At 34.5% G+C, this 19,354-nt stretch overlaps 1 protein-coding gene across 1 annotated transcript in view; it reads right to left on the bottom strand.

The window, feature by feature from the left end:
- Nucleotides 1-16,641: 16,641 nt before the first annotated feature.
- LOC149776469 (uncharacterized) overlaps nucleotides 16,642-19,354 on the bottom strand; it is a 58,513-nt gene continuing 55,800 nt past the window's right edge. Inside the window, exons 16-19 of the mRNA XM_089941308.1 lie at nucleotides 18,461-18,578; nucleotides 17,759-17,845; nucleotides 17,210-17,467; nucleotides 16,642-16,752 (exon numbers count right to left, since the gene is read on the bottom strand). Of these exons, the coding sequence (XP_089797434.1) occupies nucleotides 16,642-16,752; nucleotides 17,210-17,467; nucleotides 17,759-17,845; nucleotides 18,461-18,578 (574 nt within the window). The remainder of the gene's footprint in view (nucleotides 16,753-17,209; nucleotides 17,468-17,758; nucleotides 17,846-18,460; nucleotides 18,579-19,354) is intronic.

Raw genomic sequence — 19,354 nt, 5'->3', positions numbered from 1 at the left:
GCAAATTTATTTTGTGACAAAGTACGAACCATTAGAGATAAGTTTGACAACCCAATTTCAATTGACTTGTCATCACCATACAGTTGGGATACAGAATTTCAGCGGCAACCATTAGCAGCATTTGAGCCTGTCTCTATGGATTTAGTACGTACAATCGTGATGAAGAGTGCACTAAAGTCATGTGAACTTGATACAAATCCAACATCACTGCTGCCTGAGTGCTTAGATCCAGTATTGCCTTCACTAAATGATTTTATTAATACCTCACTCTCATTTGGGGAATTCCCATCATTTTTCAAAAGTGCCATTGTATACCTCTGTTGAAAAAACCAACACTCGACCATAATGATTTAAAGAACTACCGCTCAGTTTCTAATCTCCCATTCATATAAAAAATCTTAGAAAAGGTTGTTCTATCCCAGCTTGTATCACATCTGAATTCAAACAGTCTTTTTAGTAATGTACAGTTTGCATATCACCCTTGCCACAGTACTGAAACTACTCTTCTAAAAGTAATTAATGACATTCTCTCTGTGTTGAATAGCGTAAAGATTACAATCCTCACCCTCCTTGATCTGTCTGCAGCATTTGACACAATAGACCATGATATATTACTTCACCATGTCCAGCATGTATTTGGCATTCATGATACAGCCTTACTGTGATTCAAGTCCTACTTGGTCAACAGGACACAGATTGTGTCTGCAAATGGAATACACTACAGCCCATTTAATCTATGTTGTGGTGTTTCACAGTGGTCTGCTCTTGGACCTGTTCTCTTCATTCTATACACTCAGCCACTCTCAAGTGTCATAGATCATCATCCTGTGTCTCACCTGAATTGTACTTGACGACACCCAATATACAAATCTTGCCACCCAAATGAAGTTGATGCTACCGTCCAGGGTGTATAGAGGTGCATTTCTGATGTGAAATCATGGATGACATGTAACAAGCTGCAGATGAATGATGATAAAACTGAGGCCATTCTGATCACAACATAAAGACTTTCTCATTCACATCCTTTACCTCAAACAATACATTTCAGTAACACCAACATTAAATTCACACAGTCAGTTCGAAACCTAGGTGTCACTCTGGACAGTACTCTCACGTTGCACCAACATGTCATGAACATATGCAAGGCTGCATATCTTGAGCTGAGACGCATCAACTCCATTCGCAAATATCTTTCAGTTGATGCCACTAAAACACCTTGTATGTTCATTAGTACTTTCAAGACTGGACTATTGTAGCTCAATTCTGTCTGGTTCATCTCAATATCTACTTCAGAAACTTCAAAAAGTTCAAAACATAGCTGCTCTTATATTTAGAGTACCATGATCAGAGAACACCTCCCCGCTGGCTATCCATTTGATCCAGAATCAAACACAAAATTTGTTCTCTGTGCTACGTTTCACTGATGGACTCCATTCCAACATACCTATCCGACCTCACCCATGTGTACACACCAGCAAGATAATTATGCTGCTCTTCTGACAATCATATACTCATTATTCCTACTACAAAAATAAAGTCATATGGACGACGTTCTTTTGCATACCATGGCCAAGCAACGTGGAAATGAATTGCCCACTGAACTTAGACACAAAGACACAATGACCCATTCAAGAGTGCTCTTAAAACTCACTTTTTTTTACTGCAAGAAACAACTCTGGTGGCCTAGTGGTTAGAGCATCTGCCATGGATGTAGGAGGACATGAGTTCAATCTCTGGCCAAGTCATAAAAAAGACTTACAAAAATGGTACCAACAGCTACCTTGCTTGGCGCTCAGCATTAAGAGGTTAGTATTAGGACTGGTCAACCTGGTGTCAGGATAATGTGACTGGGTGGGACATCATACTACATGTCTGTGGCATGATGTCCCAGTGCTACACAAGACTATAAACTGCCACACTGCAGAGATCATAGCGATATGACTGAAAAATTGTTAAAGCTCTGTTAAAAATCTAAGTCACACTCACACACACACCCACCCAACTGCAAGAACAAACTTAAAGACCTAATAATGTTCCCTACCTTAAATATTTCTGGCAAGCGCACAAGGCCAAGACTGAGGTCAGACTCCACACCATGTAACATGCAGGTCCTCACATTTTGTTTTCCTCTGGTTCCAACGTCAAATCCTATATGGCAAAGTGATAATTGCTATGAACCCCCAAAAAACAATTCAAAGAAATCTTCAGCTGAAAAATGAGATCATAAGCCATGAAAAGTACTAAATTAAATAAGGGACATAACTTTTTAAAAGTTGCCATGAACATTAAAACAAAGATTGGACTGTAATGTTCATATCAAATGTTATATACCTATTTTCAATCCATGAAGTTCTTTAAAAGTAATAAAGTGGAAAATGAAGGGCAAAGTTAGAAACTAAAAAGGGGCCAAAACTCCATCAAACCTAACTGAAGTTCAAGCCATGTACAAAGTTTGGTTGTTAAAGATGACAGAATGCTAAATTTATTGAACAGAAACAATTTTTCTTCTTTCAGCAACCGTGACCTTTGATCTTCTTACCTCAATAATGACAAACTTCTCTCATGACCCAAATGCCAATTTTCTACAAAGTTTTATAAGTTCAGAGGATGGGAACTTTGAGGTAACATGCTGAAATCATTTTTCTTCATTCAGCGAGGGACCTTTGACTTGCTGACCTCCAAATGAACAGCTTCTTCCTTACCCAAAGTACAAGCCATCCACTCTCAAAGTTTGGTCATTGCAGATGACTGAAAACTGCTTATTGTATAGAAACCATTTTTTAAAATTCTTTCAGTTAATGGTTCTTTGTCATTTCAACTTCCTAAAATCAATAAGCTTCTTTGTTTCAAGTACAAGCCATCAACAAAAATATGTAACTGTTGATAGAAGACAACACAAATTATTGCACAGAAACCTTTGCTTTTAATTACAGTGACCTTTGACTTTGACCCTAAAATGTGAAACTAACTTTAATTATGAAATATTTGTCTGATATTATTGCTATCTCTTTTCCTAGTGTAAGTCCCCAGTCAAGGTGGATATTCCCATCTACACTTACACAGTAATAAAAACATGAATCCTGTCTAACTACTCTGGACAATTTCCATCATTCCAAATGTTTCCCTTATTTAACCTGGATGGGACTGAAAAGACATGAGCTCTGTGGGTGGAGGGAATTGGGCAACCATTTTCTTTTTTCATGGTCACCTTGACTTGACCTTTGACCAGAAGAGGAATACACTTCTTCCTGAATCCAAGTGCAAGCCATCCACCAGTGGTTTGATCAAGGTCTGTGATGTAGAACCAGTATCACTGTGTGAAAACTACATTAAACCTTGATCCATAACATTTTGATTCTGAAATTGATAGGCACAAGTTTCATTTATAACCAACATTTGACCTCACAATACAACTGTGTGCCACGTTTCATGACATTCAACCAAATAGTTTAGACATAGCAATAATATTTAATTGCTGACAGACAATAAGTGATATTCACTGTATAGGAGCTATTGCATAGGCTCTTCTGGCCTAAGTTTCTGGTCTTCAACCAACTGAGCTAAAAATTAAAATAATAGTCAGAAATACTATGTGCTCCATGAAAACATTAGGCATCTAGGATTTCTTGTAGATTTCATATATAGGGTTTCAAAAGGATTTCTTGTAATGTCATATATAGGCATTCAGAAGGATTTCTTGTAGATTTCATATATAGGCCTTGAGGATTTCTTGTAGATTTCATATATAGGCCTTGAGGATTTCTTGTAGATTTCATATATAGGCTTTCAAAAGGATTTCTTGTAGATTTCATAGATAGGCATTCAGAAGGATTTCTTGTAGATTTCATACATAGGCTTTCAAAAGGATTTCTTGTAATTTCATATATAGGCATTCAAGGTTGATTAGTTCTCAGCTAATTGTGTTACCCTCTTTAAATAAGGTTATTATTATTATTATCATTAGTATTATTATTATTATTCAGAAAGATTTCTTATAGATCAGGCATTCAAATTTACAATGAAATGGCAGGCATCACAAGTTAAAAATTAAAGTGTGAATGATATAGAGATAATCAAATGGTCATAAACATTACTGAATATTTTAACATAAGAATTGTAAACAGTAAAAGACTCATCTGGGTTGCATGTCTAATGTAGCAAGGTTAGTTGATGGGTTGGCTGTTTGAATAATTACATCAGTTGGTAAGTTGATGGTTCTATGGATTTTCTTCTGTATTCTAATTCAAGTCTTTTGTCGTTAATTACCTATATAACCTCTTGAATGTAATGATTAACCAAAACATTAACTTACCTGACTTTGAAACGGTTTTTTCATTAAGGGCCAGATAAGTTATAAATCATCTTAAAGGCAGATCCCATGTTGCAGAAGTACAGCTCCTTGTCCTGGCCAGGTAGTGCTTTCTGTGTCACAGTTATATATAATGCAATAATAGTAAACATGAAACTGCTGATTAACATTTTATGAAAGATTGCTGTTGGTCTAGACGAGAGAGTTTGATGGCAATTTGACTTTTGTGTTTATTATTAGTTGGGAAGTTACAAAGCAAATATGTGAAGTATTAACAGCCAATAAATGTTGTTGTTGTTGTTGTAGGGTTTAATGCCATTTTTCAGCACATGGTAGGCTATACATGGCGCCCAGTATTAATGGTGGAGGAAGAACCTGGGAAATCCCCGGAAAAAAACACCGACCCTCAAGAAGCTACTGGCGAGCTTTATCAGATACCCACATTGGCCAAATCCAAGACTCAAACCCTTGCAGACATAGGTGAGATGGCAGTGATCTGTAACAGAGAGCACTTTAGACCACTAGGCCACTCAGGGCCCCCACCAATAAATAATACAGTGACTAAAAAGAAGACTGATTAATCATCAAAAGCAATAATTCCACCACAGATGCTTTGTTCACTTAGTCACCTTTAATGCTGACATTTTATATATATATATATATATATGAATGTATGTATGTATGTATGTATGTATGTATGTATGTATATCAGGTTTTCACATATCCATCAAATGGCTTGTCAGAATAAGGACAAATTTAATATCTTCGAATGCATGGATAATCTTACATAATGAGTTACTTGCCCTGAACATTTATGAAAATAGCAAATATAATGGCGGCAAGAATTTTACTGTGGTCCTCTGGCCAATGATTAATCAAGTAATGTCATTACTTCCCGAGTAAAGTTAATCCTTAAACTGAATAATATAGAAGAAATTTAAAACCCATTCAATAAATCAGCGAGATATTTTGTGTCCAAAAATACAGAGAGATTTGATTGATTAAGCTCTCTTTAAGTCCTGCAATGAAGGAATTAATTTGTTAAGCATACAAACAATTAATACATGCAAGATACCACTGCAATATATCAAAAAGAATAGATTACATGTTGAAACAGATGTAGTTGTTCCATGTACCATATCTAAGGGCTGGAACATTAAGTTGTAAACATCTTTGTTGATTTCTTTCCATTTTTAAATACAATGAATTCTGTGAAAATCTTAATCTTGTGAACATGATATTTTGTCCTTTGTAAACATTGTCTTTTACATAGAAATTAAGTATGCATGCAAAACTAGCATATGGGACTAAAAATGTACTTTTCGAGGAATTATCTTTAATATAAAGATGAGTGCCATAACAGGTTTAAATGTAAAATGCATTCATGATCACATTTTATTCACCTGCCGGCCTTCAAGGAATGTTGCAGAAAGCAAAACCATTAATTCGGAAATACCCTGCTTCAAATGTTGTGTATTTTATGCAGCTAATATCAGGTTGCTTCTTTTAGCTTCATTGTTAGAATACCATATTTCATGCATTTTTTGTACCCTTTAAATTTTCATACATAATCCAGTTATCAAAATCATGATTATTTAAATGTATCAATTTTTCGTACATATCACTTGATATTTTTTAAAAATCGATTAAATTATCAAACATAAAATTTTTACTAAGAAGAGTTATGTTTGCAAAAAAGATTGATAGTACCATATTGCCATTTTGTTTTTACAAAAATTAATAATTAGTTGTTGGTGAGAAAATACAATGTTTGATGCATTAGCTTTCTTATTCTTATTACAATATCTACTGTTGTTTATTAACAAATGGACAAAAGGATTTCACAGACCATACCTTTAAATATTATCATTAAATAATTCTTAAATGGTCCTGAAGCTTACTCATAAATTATTAGTCAGGAGTGTCTCAGTAATCGTTACAAAAACTTAACATCAAACTCTGTTGAGACTGGAGGCATGGGAAAGAGATGTGATTGTAGAGACTTGTATTGACATCTTAATTGTGATTATCAAAGTTTCCTAACATATTAAATAAAGCTGAGACAGAAAACAGGCAAAGAAAGTGAAAAGTACAATGCAATTGCTGATTCTTTCCTAATATTGGTACTACAATCTGCGTAATCAGTAAAGGTCTGCTGTTTGCTATCCATGCTTTATTTTTGTCTTTGTGTTAATCCTCATTGACCAATGCTTCAGTTTTTGCAGCTCTGTGTTTTAGAAATATACTGGTATGTAAAACTGTTATTGACCTAGAAATGAATAGACATGGGCATTGTAGAAAAGCTGTCTTAAATGGTCCTTTGAAACCCAGGCCTTTTCTGTCCAGCTCCTTTCTGACCATTTATTGACCTTTCTGGACTGGGCCTTTTCCGTACCAGTCCTTTATGACCCATTACCATCTGTCATCTCATCAAAACTCTGAAAAAATCTGCAATTTACAGATTCTTGGTATCTTCCATAGGCAATTTATGGAATCTTGGTATCTTCTGCACAATATAATCAATACCTCCCTACAATATTTAATTTATAAACATCATAGTCGAATTAAAATTTGTAGAGAATTACATACATAAATGGAAAAGTTTTATTTCAGGTCTCCTTTAAGTGTGATTTTTGTTTTTAATTTGAATATACAAAGATGGCTGAGATATGGAAGCAAACTTTGGTTCCTTTTCAATGGTATTCACAGGAATTTTGAAGATAAATTGCTTTGTGCATGGGTATTGATGACGCAGTGTCGCCAAGAATATTTGGAGAAAAAAAATCATGTGATGAATTCATGAAAGCCAGAGGAGAAGCAGATTTTGCCAACAATATGATCATTAACATGGATCAGACTGTAGTGTACTTTGATAGCAATCCTGGATGGTCTGACGTCACACTGATGATAAGATGGGGGTGGGGGGGTGTCAAAACTGTGAGAATTAGCAAGACTGGTGCAGATTTGAAGTTCTTGCAGTTTCCACTTCAGGTGATGTGTTGCCTCTAACAAGTTTTCACGTTATGAGAAAACTAAAAAAATATTCATGCACTGAAAGAATGGATCATATGTGTGCAGCAGAAGGGTTGTGTTGATGAGATGCTGCTGCAGTGGATTAAAAAGTTATATCTCAAGTACACAGTTTTATATATTTTTAAATAAAATTTCAGTTGGAGTGCATTTTGCGACATGTAATTTACGAATGATTTAAAATGTGTTACACAACTTACAACTTGAAAACACGATGTGTCTCTGAACATAAAGCACATCAAAAATTACTTTCAAAATTAATTTATGGTGTCCCAACAATTATGGTGTCCCAACATATACGGTAAATGGACAACCTCACTTGGACTAATGACTCTAATGTAGCCACTCTGATGAGAAAAAATAGTTTTAGCCTTTTGGTGGGTTTTAATGTAAAGGTTGGAATGGTTTCCTTTTGAAAGAAAATTTAAAACGTTTCAAACTATAGCTACTCCTTCTGTCATAGCCTGGACAACATTTTTTTGCTTGTTTCAGACAGAAATCCAAGAAAATGTCAGTTCAGCCGTATTAAGCAACATTGTGGTGGATCATTTGGTGACTGTAGTACAAAACAAATTCTATTCATGTTGACATAGAAGATACATTACTGAAGAAATTGCCATCAATGATGCAAGCACTGCCCTTAAAGAAAGCTCCCAAATAGAGTTCAATACTTGATGCAGAATGGAGTAATCCAGAAAGTAGCCAACAGGTACAAAGTCAAACAGTGGTTGTTTTATTTTGGTGATGTTAATAAATAGTGCAAAATATCATACGTTTTCTCGGGAAGAATTTCCTGTTTAAATATTTTACGATAAAAACTGGTATGTATATACATCTGAACAAAAGTCAGTATGGTGTTACTGCACTACCAAACAGTGAAGAGATTCGTGTTTATATGTCAAAGATGTTGACAGAGTTTCCTTCAACAGCAGATAGCTTTAAAAGTTATGCAGCTTGTACATTTAAATGTATTGTCAAATGTAGATAAATTACAATGAAGAGTGCATTATTTGACATATGTTAGTATCTTATTCACTTCTGTTGAAATCTGGGGTAACATAGATACAACAGTAGTAATCATATACAGCACTTACTGTTCAAGATTTAAAGATGTGTTTCTTAGGGGTTTTCTCATATAGTCCCAATTTTGATAGTGCTTATCAGTTATTTTCTTATTTTACACATATCTACCTCTGTGAGCCCAAGGCATTAAGATGTATGAAAAGGTTTTCCTGAAAAAATTGACAGTTTTTAAAAGCTCTTACTTCGAATTTAGAAATGATGAATCCCTTAAAATTGTAGAGATGCAAAATGTTGAAAGAAAATGGTTTGCTGGTTTTGTTGTTATTTAACTTTGTTTTAGCAGTTTACATTACCAGAGTACATGTTCAGAGTTGAAAGTTTGCCATTATGGCTGCCATTTATTGATGTTTATGGAATTTCAGATTGAGCATTGGTCAATGTTGTAAATGCTAATGTCATACATGTAATTAAAGTTCCAAAATTTCAATTATCCTGAGCATTCAGTTTTTAAAATCATATTTGCTGTCATGAGCCAAGCCTGTTGCTATGATTTAGGTACATGTCCATGTATTTGTGATCTGTAAGATGACAAATATGGATGTAGATACAAAGGTATGGGTAAACACTGCTTGTATTTCAGATGGAGTTGACATGTTAGTATTGAGTTCTAAGTTTTGTTGTTTAACTTTACTGGGTTGCAAAATACACATGGATCATGCATATTCTTGACCAACATGAGTTTCTTAAAGTCTTTATGCTTGATTGTCTTTATCCTGTTAAATATTGGAACCCTGTTAAAAAAACAAAAAACACACTCATGTTGAAATGAATGCTGAGATTTCATGACTTTAATACATGTATCCTTTCATTTAAACAAGATACTGGGATTACATATGGCCTGATACTTAATGATATAACCCCAAATTAAATTATGAAATACTCTGTAGGAAGATGAACAAAAAGTACAAAATATTAGATTTAATTCTGGCTTTATCATACAGCACACATATAATGAATGAATTAATATTTGATGAATGTTATAAGAGCTAACCTAAAAAGATGTGAGACACATTTTCAAAGGTTGATACTGACATATGTTCATGTTGCTGCAATTCTTCTATTGGAATGAAATGAAAAACATGATGTATGTGTTCAATAAACCTAAAATTACAGGATATCTTTTCCTGGAAAAAAAATAACTAACTACATGTATGAACACTAAAATGTCTATCCATGTATTTTAGAACATAAAGGACCACTCAAACACATAGCATTAAATAAATTATTGTGACATTTATGCCTAACAAAAATATATTTGTTCACATAAATTCTGGATGTGTATTCAACCCCATACAGTTATTTCTTAGTATAATCTCTATTACTACACCTTTTCAAATAATGTCATTAAAACGTCTATCCCTTCATTTTGCTTTATCATAACTGACTGATTCATCTGTGGTAGGATTTGGCTTGGGCTGTTACTCATCCTTCTCAGGTTCATCTGTGGTAGCATTTGATTTGGGCTGTTTCTCAACCTTTTCTGGTTCATCTGTGGTAGGTTTTGAATTGGTCTTTTTCTCCATCTTTTCTGGTTCATCTGTGGCAGGATTTCAATTTGGCTGTTTCTCTGCCTTTTCTGGTTCATCTGTGGTAGGATTTGATTTGGGCTGTTTCTCAGCCTTTTCTGGTTCATCTAATGTAGAATTTGAATTGGGCTGTTTCTCAACCTTTTCTGGTTCATCTGTGGTAGGATTTGATTTAGGCCGTTTCTCAGCCTTTTCTGGTTCATCTGTGGTAGCATTTGATTTGGGCTGTTTCTCCACCTTCTCTGGTTCATCTGTGGTAGGATCTGATTTGGACTGTTTCTCTGCCTTTTCTGGTTCATCTGTGGTAAGATTAGATTTAGGCTGTTCCTCAGCCTTTTCTGGTTCATCTGCAGTAGGATTTGAGTTGGGCTGTTGCTCAGCCTTCTCGAGTTCATCTGTGGTAAGATTAGATTTAGGCTGTTCCTCAGCCTTTTCTGGTTCATCTGTGGTAGGATTTGATTTGGGCTGTTTCTCAGCCTTTTCTGGTTCATCTGTGGTAGGATTTGATTTGGGTTGTTTCTCAGCCTTCTCTGGTTCATCTGTGATAGGATTTGATTCTGGCTTCGCGAACTTGGGTTTAAATATGGTAGTTATTATAAATTTATATTCTTGGGCCATAGGCTTGAGCACTCTGCAACAGAAGTAAGAAATGTCGAACATTGCATACCATACACTTAATGTGTACATATGACAAATGATGCAACTTCAAAGCCAAATGTAATTCAGCCTCAAATAAATTCCCACTGCCAACGCATTAGCAAATTTATTAACAAAACTATATCTTTGATTTAATACTTTCACATAAAATTCAGTACAAAAATGTCATGGAATTCAATGGATAGAAACTTGTGAACTTATTAAAGATACTACCCACATCGTAAGTTTGATCAAATCCATAATTAATTTTTTATAAAAAGAAACATAGTATCAATGAAGATATTAAGGAAGTTATTTTAATACTTGTATGTCATCATACACACAAGCCACCACAAAGTCAAGAGCGATGACATGAAATCATAAGTGCTATCAACTTGTTTATCATTTACATTCATCTGTATTTGTACTGGTCATTATGCTCACAACTTCTATGAATAAATCAAATGCAAGCAGTAAATTATGGCTTGACCCAAAGGTCTACTTTTCAAACATATTCAAAACAGTGGTCAAGTACACCCTACCAACTTCATTCACTGGCTTTGGGAGTATACAATTTGTTTTTTAGATGCTATGCTGGTTGTAAGATTGGTGCCTTTTCATTCAGAGCCAGCTTCATACTGTCCTAATGTTAAGATTATTTAGTCAAAACCCTAAGATGAAAACTTCTGTTGTTCAGGAGAAACAGCAAACAAAACGAAAAGGTTTTAGATGTATGCCAAGGCAGTCATTTTGGTGGATTGATTTGCATCATTCCAATACAGGGCAAATTAAATCTTGTAGCCATAGGAAGATTTTCATGATGGTGATTATTTTGTGTGGAAGATAGGAACCACTTTCATCTAAGTGCAACAATATATAATAGGAATTTAATATGAAGAAGAAGAAGAAAAAACATGTGAGTACCAAACACCCAATCTGAAAAAGTAGTGATATTTTCTAGATGGCAGCCATGTTGATGGTCAAACTAGCTATGTTTGGTTTTGTGTTTATTGGCACAGCAACAGATAAACTGGGTTGACCTGATGGTACCCATGTTGAGGGTCAAACTAGGTTTTGTGTTTATTGGCACAGCAACAGATAAACTGGGTTGACCTGATGGTAGTCATGTTGAGGGTCTAACTAGGTTTTGTGTGTATTAGCACAGCAATAGATGATCAGGGTTGACCTAATGGTAGGATCTAAACCTACACCTTGTGGCTAATTCTGTCGTGCTATCAGATTGACTTTTGTGTGAAAACCCTCTAGTTATATGACCATATAGTCAGGAAAAGTAGTGACAACAAATATTTCAAGGTGGCATCTTTGGCAGTGATAGTGTCTGAAGGGTGCCAATTTCATATAAAAAATATAATCTGGGGTGACTGTTTAAAGTTTCATAGCAAAATGCAGCTAAATTTATATATGTATTACAAGTATACAGACTTTTGTCAATATGTATCTAGAAATGAAATACAAAATGCATCTTTTAAGGTAGCATCTAATGAACATTTAAAGGTAACAACTAATGAATATTTCCAAGGTAGGAAATAATGAATATATCCAAGGTAGCAACTAATGAACGTTTCAAAGTAGCGACTAATGAACATTTCAAAGTAGCAACTAATGAATACTTCCATTAGGTAGCAACTAATGAATACTTCCAAGGTAGCAACTAATGAATATATCCAAGGTAGCAACTAATGAACATTTCAAAGTAGCAACTAATGAATACTTCCAAGGTAGCAACTAATGAATACTTCCAAGGTAGCAACTAATGAATATATCCACAGTAGCAACTAATGAACATTTCAAAGTAGCAATTAATGAATATATCCAAGGTAGCAACTAATGAATACTTCCAAGGTAGCAACTTATGAACATTTCAAAGTAGCAACTAATAAACATTTCAAAGTAGCAACTAATGAACAATTTCCAGGTAGAAACTAATGAAGAATTTCCAGGTAGCAACTAGAGAACATTTCAAAGTAGCAACTAATGAATACTTCCAAGGTAGCAACTAATGAATATATCCAAGGTAGCAACTAATGAATATATCCAAGGTAGCAACTAATGAACATTTCAAAGTAGCAACTAATGAACAATTTCCAGGTAGAAACTAATGAAGAATTTCCAGGTAGCAACTAATGAACATTTCAAAGTAGCAACTAAAGAACACTTGAAGGCAGCAATTAATGAAACTAAAAACCTTCTGGGTAAAAAGAATTTCACATGCAAACAGAAATGAACTTCCATCCAATCAGTACTGTAGCACTACTATTTAACTATAGTGAGGACAAAAACTACTACATCGCTTATCATGTAACTGTAGCACAAAGATTACTTCATGGAGTAAGATGTAAGTGTAGTGAAAACAAAGCATCACATAAATGTTTTGTAGACAACAGATTACAACATGCCCTATAATGTAACTGTAGTGTAGACAATGATTACTTCTTGAAGTATCACAAAATGCAGTACAAAGATTACTTCATGGTCTATCATGTTACTGTAGTGCAAACAAAGATTACTTCATGGTCTATCATGTAACCAGTGCAAAGATTACTTCATGGTCTATCATGTAACCATTGCAAAGATTACTTCATGGAGTATCATGTAACCAGTGCAAAGATTACTTCATGGAGTATCATAACTTTAGTGAAGATTAATTCATGGCCTATCATGTCACTACAGTGTTGACAAAGATTACTTCATGGGTTTTCTTACACATTATTAGTCAACTGACCATTAGTGAAAAATCTTTGTTAACTTTACATGATATAACTAATATATACACACACCCACATGTAACCTATATATTGTTATGTACTCACTTTTTTATCTGTGGAGAACGGCGGATAAAGTCACGAGTAAATAACTCGAAGAGGGGGTTCTTCATGAGCTCAATGGTTGTGATAAGCAGGCCCCAAGGATATGGTTTAAAAGCCAACCTCTCCAGTACGCAACTGTAGGAAAGAATGGAGATGTTATAGAACATCATGCAAAGACAGACAACCTGATCTGAATATGAATGCATGTAAACCACAATGTAATATTCATTTCAGAACTTCATGTTATTCTGTCCAAAATCTAAAATACAGCCTCAACTTATGCAATAAGTGTATTTTGACAAGTGGGAATGTAACTTATAGTATCGTAACTTTTGGTTTAACTGCCTTTAATTTTCATTGAAAAATATGTAACTGTCATTTTAGCCAGTTAGGAATAATAATTGTTGTTGTAGACATGTTCTCATATTTGGAGGTTTTCATAAACAAAAGTAATTAAAAATATTCATGAAATCATGTTAATATGAAATTAAATTAAGTTAAAATCACATTAATATTCACAGAAGCATACATTCAGTTTGATCAAACTCAGAGAATAAATATGATGGTTCACTTGAATGATTACATCATTACTATACACAGACCTTATCAAGATCATCCAAGATCATATAATCCAATATCATGTCTGATCAAAGTCTGATCAGAAATATTCAACTTGCCTGATGAGCATGTATTCCATATTGTATCAAAATGCAATCAGAAATATGGCCTCAGTTTTAACTCAGCCAATTACATACAAGATGGGTCGATTTTGGTCTTTACTGAACTTGTTTGAAATCTTAATCACAATTAGATCAGAAATAGGGTGTGGAAAAAAGGTTAGCTAATCAGATGCAAGATCACCTCAGTAATATTCATAGATCATGGTCATTACTGAATTCCTGTGAAATTGTGTTGATATCAAGCCACATTCCACATTTCATTTCAATTGGATCAGAAACAGAGACTCCAGCAATAAACTGTTGATGATGCACACATTACACACAATGAATTCAAGGCCATACAGCCAGGTGAGTTTTAACCTGCCATATAAATTATTTTTCTAAAGAGGTGCATCTACACATTAAATGCCATTATTTTTTAAAAACAAAATTAGCAAAAAGATGCCATGAAAATAAATAACCGCACTTGTAACTTTGTATTTCAGTGTTGAAATCTACACAAAAGTTTCAATGGGCAGAATATATATGCTTCATAAAAAATAACATTTTCATCATTCTCAGTGAATGCTATAAAGTGCAAGTATGACTTGTTTACCTTCCCAAAATTTTGTCTAAATTATTTTATCATCTTCCTGAAAACTTCTAATAATAATTTAGAATCAGTGATATAAGAAAAATAACAATAGCTGTTGGAATACTTGCCTGGCCATTTGTTGAACGACTAACTCTCCGAAGACATTAAAAAACAAGTACTGCAGCAGGCAGCTGAAGTAGTATGTGTGACTGTTAGGGTATGTCAGCTGGTTACAGATGGCAGTAAAGAGGAACTGACGACCTGGGGAAAAAGTTGAAAAGTATATTGTAATCCATATAACTGAAAGCAAAGAATGAAAGAAAAAGTGATCAGTGGCAACCCTTTTTCTTAATTAGTCTTCTTTAGCAAGGCATGACAATAAAGAAAATTCAGATCTTTTGTCTGGGAATTTACTTTATGAAATCATCATCAGGAAATTCTTAAGCTTTAATCATACTGGTCTAACCTGGAAAATTTCTAACTTATCAAATCAATGAGGAGTCTGAATCTCTGAAACCAGCATGCCAAGACTAATACTAACAGAAATACTGCCATGAATGAAGATCAAGAAACAAGAGCCCCATGTGGGCCTGAGACTGCTCTCTGACGTCTGCTTAAAAGCCAAATGCATAAGCAGTTGGCCAAGAAGTATGTTGCTTTTTGTTGCTTTCTTTCAAAACTGTTGCAATTAAAACTGGGAACATATAAACGTTTTTTGAAATGAACCAATTGCTATATTGGAATAAGCATTGCAGTCTCTTAAATATAGCTGGCTGAGGAAGCCAGAACTTGTATTAGTTGACCATAAGTCACACACAAGATGACTGTTGCATACAACAATATTCTGAAGAGACACTAAAGGACAGTTGTTGAGAAAACTATAGTCACTAAATATTGCATCTGAGCAATTTTCCTTTCTATAATTCTTTGGGTGTGGATCAAAATGTTCTTATAACTGTGCATGTTTCCTGTGCAAGTATAACACACACCAACAACTAGGATCCTGTACATACTGTAGTTTCCCATCCTGTCAGTGAACAACATTATGTACAACTTTTGAAAATGTGTTACAGTTATTATCTAACCAATGACAATGAAGATGATTCTACTGCTATCACTGGCATAAAAAACCTAATAGTTACTAAATGCTACCAAAGGCGTGACAAAAATGGCAAGCACAGCAAGTATTTAGCCAAGCATTACATACCCACATAATCTAATCCATCTATAAGCTTAAGCAAGAATGCACTGTGTCTGGACTTAGCGATGGTGCTGGGTGTCAGATCTTTGCTGCTGATGCTATCGATGGCCTGAGTTCCCACATAAAGCACAAATGCATTGATCAATGGGATGTTGTAAGTGCAGATGGGATCATTTGACTGAAACAAAATACAGAATTGTCCATGTTTTGTAAAAAAAAAACTAAATTTGATATGCAAACTTTTTTTTAATTGCTTTCTCCTAGGGAAACTATTGTGCTACACTATATCCTTGTGGCATACAGGTACCAGAGCCAAAGGTGAGGGTACTATGCCACCTGCCAAACACAGAGGTTACCAAGGATGAAGACAATAACAGACTTTATACATCACATATTTTACACATGACACAACATTTATCAAACAACAGTTAAATATACACATTGGTTGTAATTTTAAATTAGCTGGACATGGCAGTGGTTCTGACTGTTGCCAGATAAATTATCATCAAGTCATTGGGAAAATCATACTAAACAAAATCCCTGTAGTTTGCTAATTGGACCTTAATTATCATGTAATGTATAATGAACAAAACGTTTTCACACATAAAATCAAAACAATGTTGATGCATATTCATAATAAAGCAAAAAACATGTAAAGGCCTGCTTTTTTGTCCTTTGATATAGAAACTAACTTTTGATCCTAGAATCATGGATTTAGAAAGGCAATTATCTTACAATGGCTTTGTTTCTGCACAGAATGCAAAAAAGAATCATTCAAACACATTTATTTTGTAACTGGTGGATATTAATGCTCACCAAAAGGTTCCTCGAGAGCTTATGAAAGATGGTTGCTGGAGATCCTTTTTTCAGATAGGAATCCAAATTCTGTGAACAAGAACAGCATGACATTTTATTCAGTTTATTTATGCCACTGCTTTTCCTTTTCTACCTATCCATTTTACAATTGTTATCATAAATTAGATCTATGTTAACTTTTAAGAAAACAATCACACAACTGTTACATCTGAAAGTAGAATTTACAGAAGTTGGAAGCAAAATAAAAGTTAATACTACTTTCAAGATCCTCAACATGTTATTAACTGAGTGAAACAAGGTTATTTTTTCACAACATAATTCTCAAATACACACAGGTAAAATCTACAAAGAATGAGAGAAAGTTGTTGAAAAATTGGTGGACAAATATATAACATTTTTGAAAGAGAAAATCTAGACTCATTGGCTTTCACAAATGCATATGAGTACCATTTTTTTTATGTTACATAAATCATGAATTTATCAGGTATCTGTAAGTCATAGAACACTGTGAATGAAGATACCTTACCTTCTTGAAAGGTGCTGTCTCAATCATGTTCATAAAGCTGCTGCTAATGTGTGGAGGTTGTCTTATTTCTGGTAGCATGTCAACCTTCAGGTCAGGTGTAAATGGATCTGGCACAGGTATCTTATGTGGAAAGGCACAGGAGATAATGTTGCGCATCTGAATGCAGTGTGGTAACATGGCGTCACAGAATTCATAATGATACTCACACAGAAACTCTGGGAAGTCATGTAGCAGAACTCTTAACACTTTTAGTGTAGCCTGTGAAAAGATTATATAGTTATACAGTCATAGTGTATCAGCATGGTCTCTAGAGACCTGATTCAATATACTTTTTAAATGGTTGAAAAACATGAAGGCAATCATTCTGTCCATTGATTTTTTTAAAATTATCCCAAAAGATTAAATCTGAGGTAAATCTGGCATTAAAAGGGGTTTTAAAGGACAGCTTATCTCTGTCAAGGATTAAACACCTCAAATAATATGATCTATATAACAATACTAATTTGTGAAAGATAAAATTGCAACAGACCCATTTTTAGCAATGCTTACCTTGTGCAGCATAAGACAGGCATTCTTGTCAGAGGCTGACAGGAACTTGAAGACATCAATTAATAACTGGGCATACATCTCCCAACTCTGAAAATGTAAACCATGACATAATATTGAATCATGACTTTGATGACACATCTCAGATTTGTAATTGTTGAAAATAATTAAGTGGAATTAACTGAAAGAAAGGAAAGAAAAACAAAGTTTTTTCCTTCCTGTCAATATCTGTGATAGCAGGGATGACACATCATTTATGTATTTTTTGTAGTGTTTTGCCTTTAACAATCCATACTAGATCATTCTCATGTGAGCTCACACATATCTCATCTCAAAATTCTGAGCAAGTATAATGAACAAAATTAAATGGAATCCCTTACTTAACTTCTGACAAAATTAATGTTGATAAACAATATTAAAACATTCAAAAAGACCCCAAATAATTACTTTAAAATCTCTGTAAGTCTCATTTTCAGGTTGGCAGAGATGTGAAAGAATGGATAGGTTGGTAGACATAATTCAACACCATATCCCTGATGATTTGATAGGAAAAGGTTGCAATATAAAGACAATCTATTTTGGATTTATGGAGGTTGACTGAATCAACAACATTTGTAAGATTTTGAACATAGTCCCCCTTAAAATGATATGAATACACTCTGAACAAACAGTCTTTTGAAAATCTGGGGAAAATGGGGGCAATACCTTCTGTTCTGGAGTGTCAACAAGCATTCTGTCCATGAAGGCCCTGTGTGACACAATCTCCAGCCAGGCACTGGCAAATCTTGGGGTATTAGTAGGATTCAAAACATGTAACAAGTTGCTGAAAAGGAAAAGGATGAACAAATGTGAAGCAAGATCTACAAATCCAACAAATATAGGATGAAATTTCTAAAACAATTAAAAGAACATTGAAGAAAGCTCATTAACTTGCATATGAGTTCACCACAATATCATCTTGCATACAAGTTCACCACAATATCATCTTGCATATGCGTTCACCACAATATCATCTTGCACATATGCAAAGTGCATCAATATTTACTGCCTCAACCATGATCTAAATGATCAAAATTTTCATCCTTACCCAGAAATATCTATCCATAAGGAATCTCACCCAGAATTTTAACATGAAATTTTCTTTATCTAGACTTTTTCTTGTCCAGAATGGCCAACACACTTGTTAAGAGTATTTCTATAAGCCTACACATTTCTTTAGGGGCCCCAAGTGGCCAAGTGGTCTAAAGTGCTCTCAGTTATGGATCACTGCCATCTCACCTCTGTCTGCATGGGTTTGAGTCTCGGATTCAGCCAATGTGGGTATGTGAGAAAGCTTGCCAGTAGCTTCTTGTGGGTCGGTGGTTCTTTCCGGGGTTTTCCTGGATTCTTCCTCCACCATTAATACTGGCCGCCATGTATATGCTGAAAAATGGCATTAAACCCCACAACAAGAACAACAACATATACTATCTTTTCACAGTCAGTAACAGTTGTGAAACTGTATTCTTGTGACCAGTCACTTATACTGATCCTTAAGTACATTTGTACCTGAATCCCAAGAAAACTCAAAACGTAAAACAAATTCATTATAATTCAGTA

Source organism: Sinohyriopsis cumingii, chromosome 18, assembly GCF_028554795.1.
Source record: "Sinohyriopsis cumingii isolate HCF-2022 chromosome 18, ASM2855479v2, whole genome shotgun sequence".
NCBI lineage: Eukaryota > Metazoa > Mollusca > Bivalvia > Unionida > Unionidae > Sinohyriopsis > Sinohyriopsis cumingii.
Note: the sequence above shows the minus strand (reverse complement) of the source record. Positions and strands in the feature narration are given on the sequence as shown.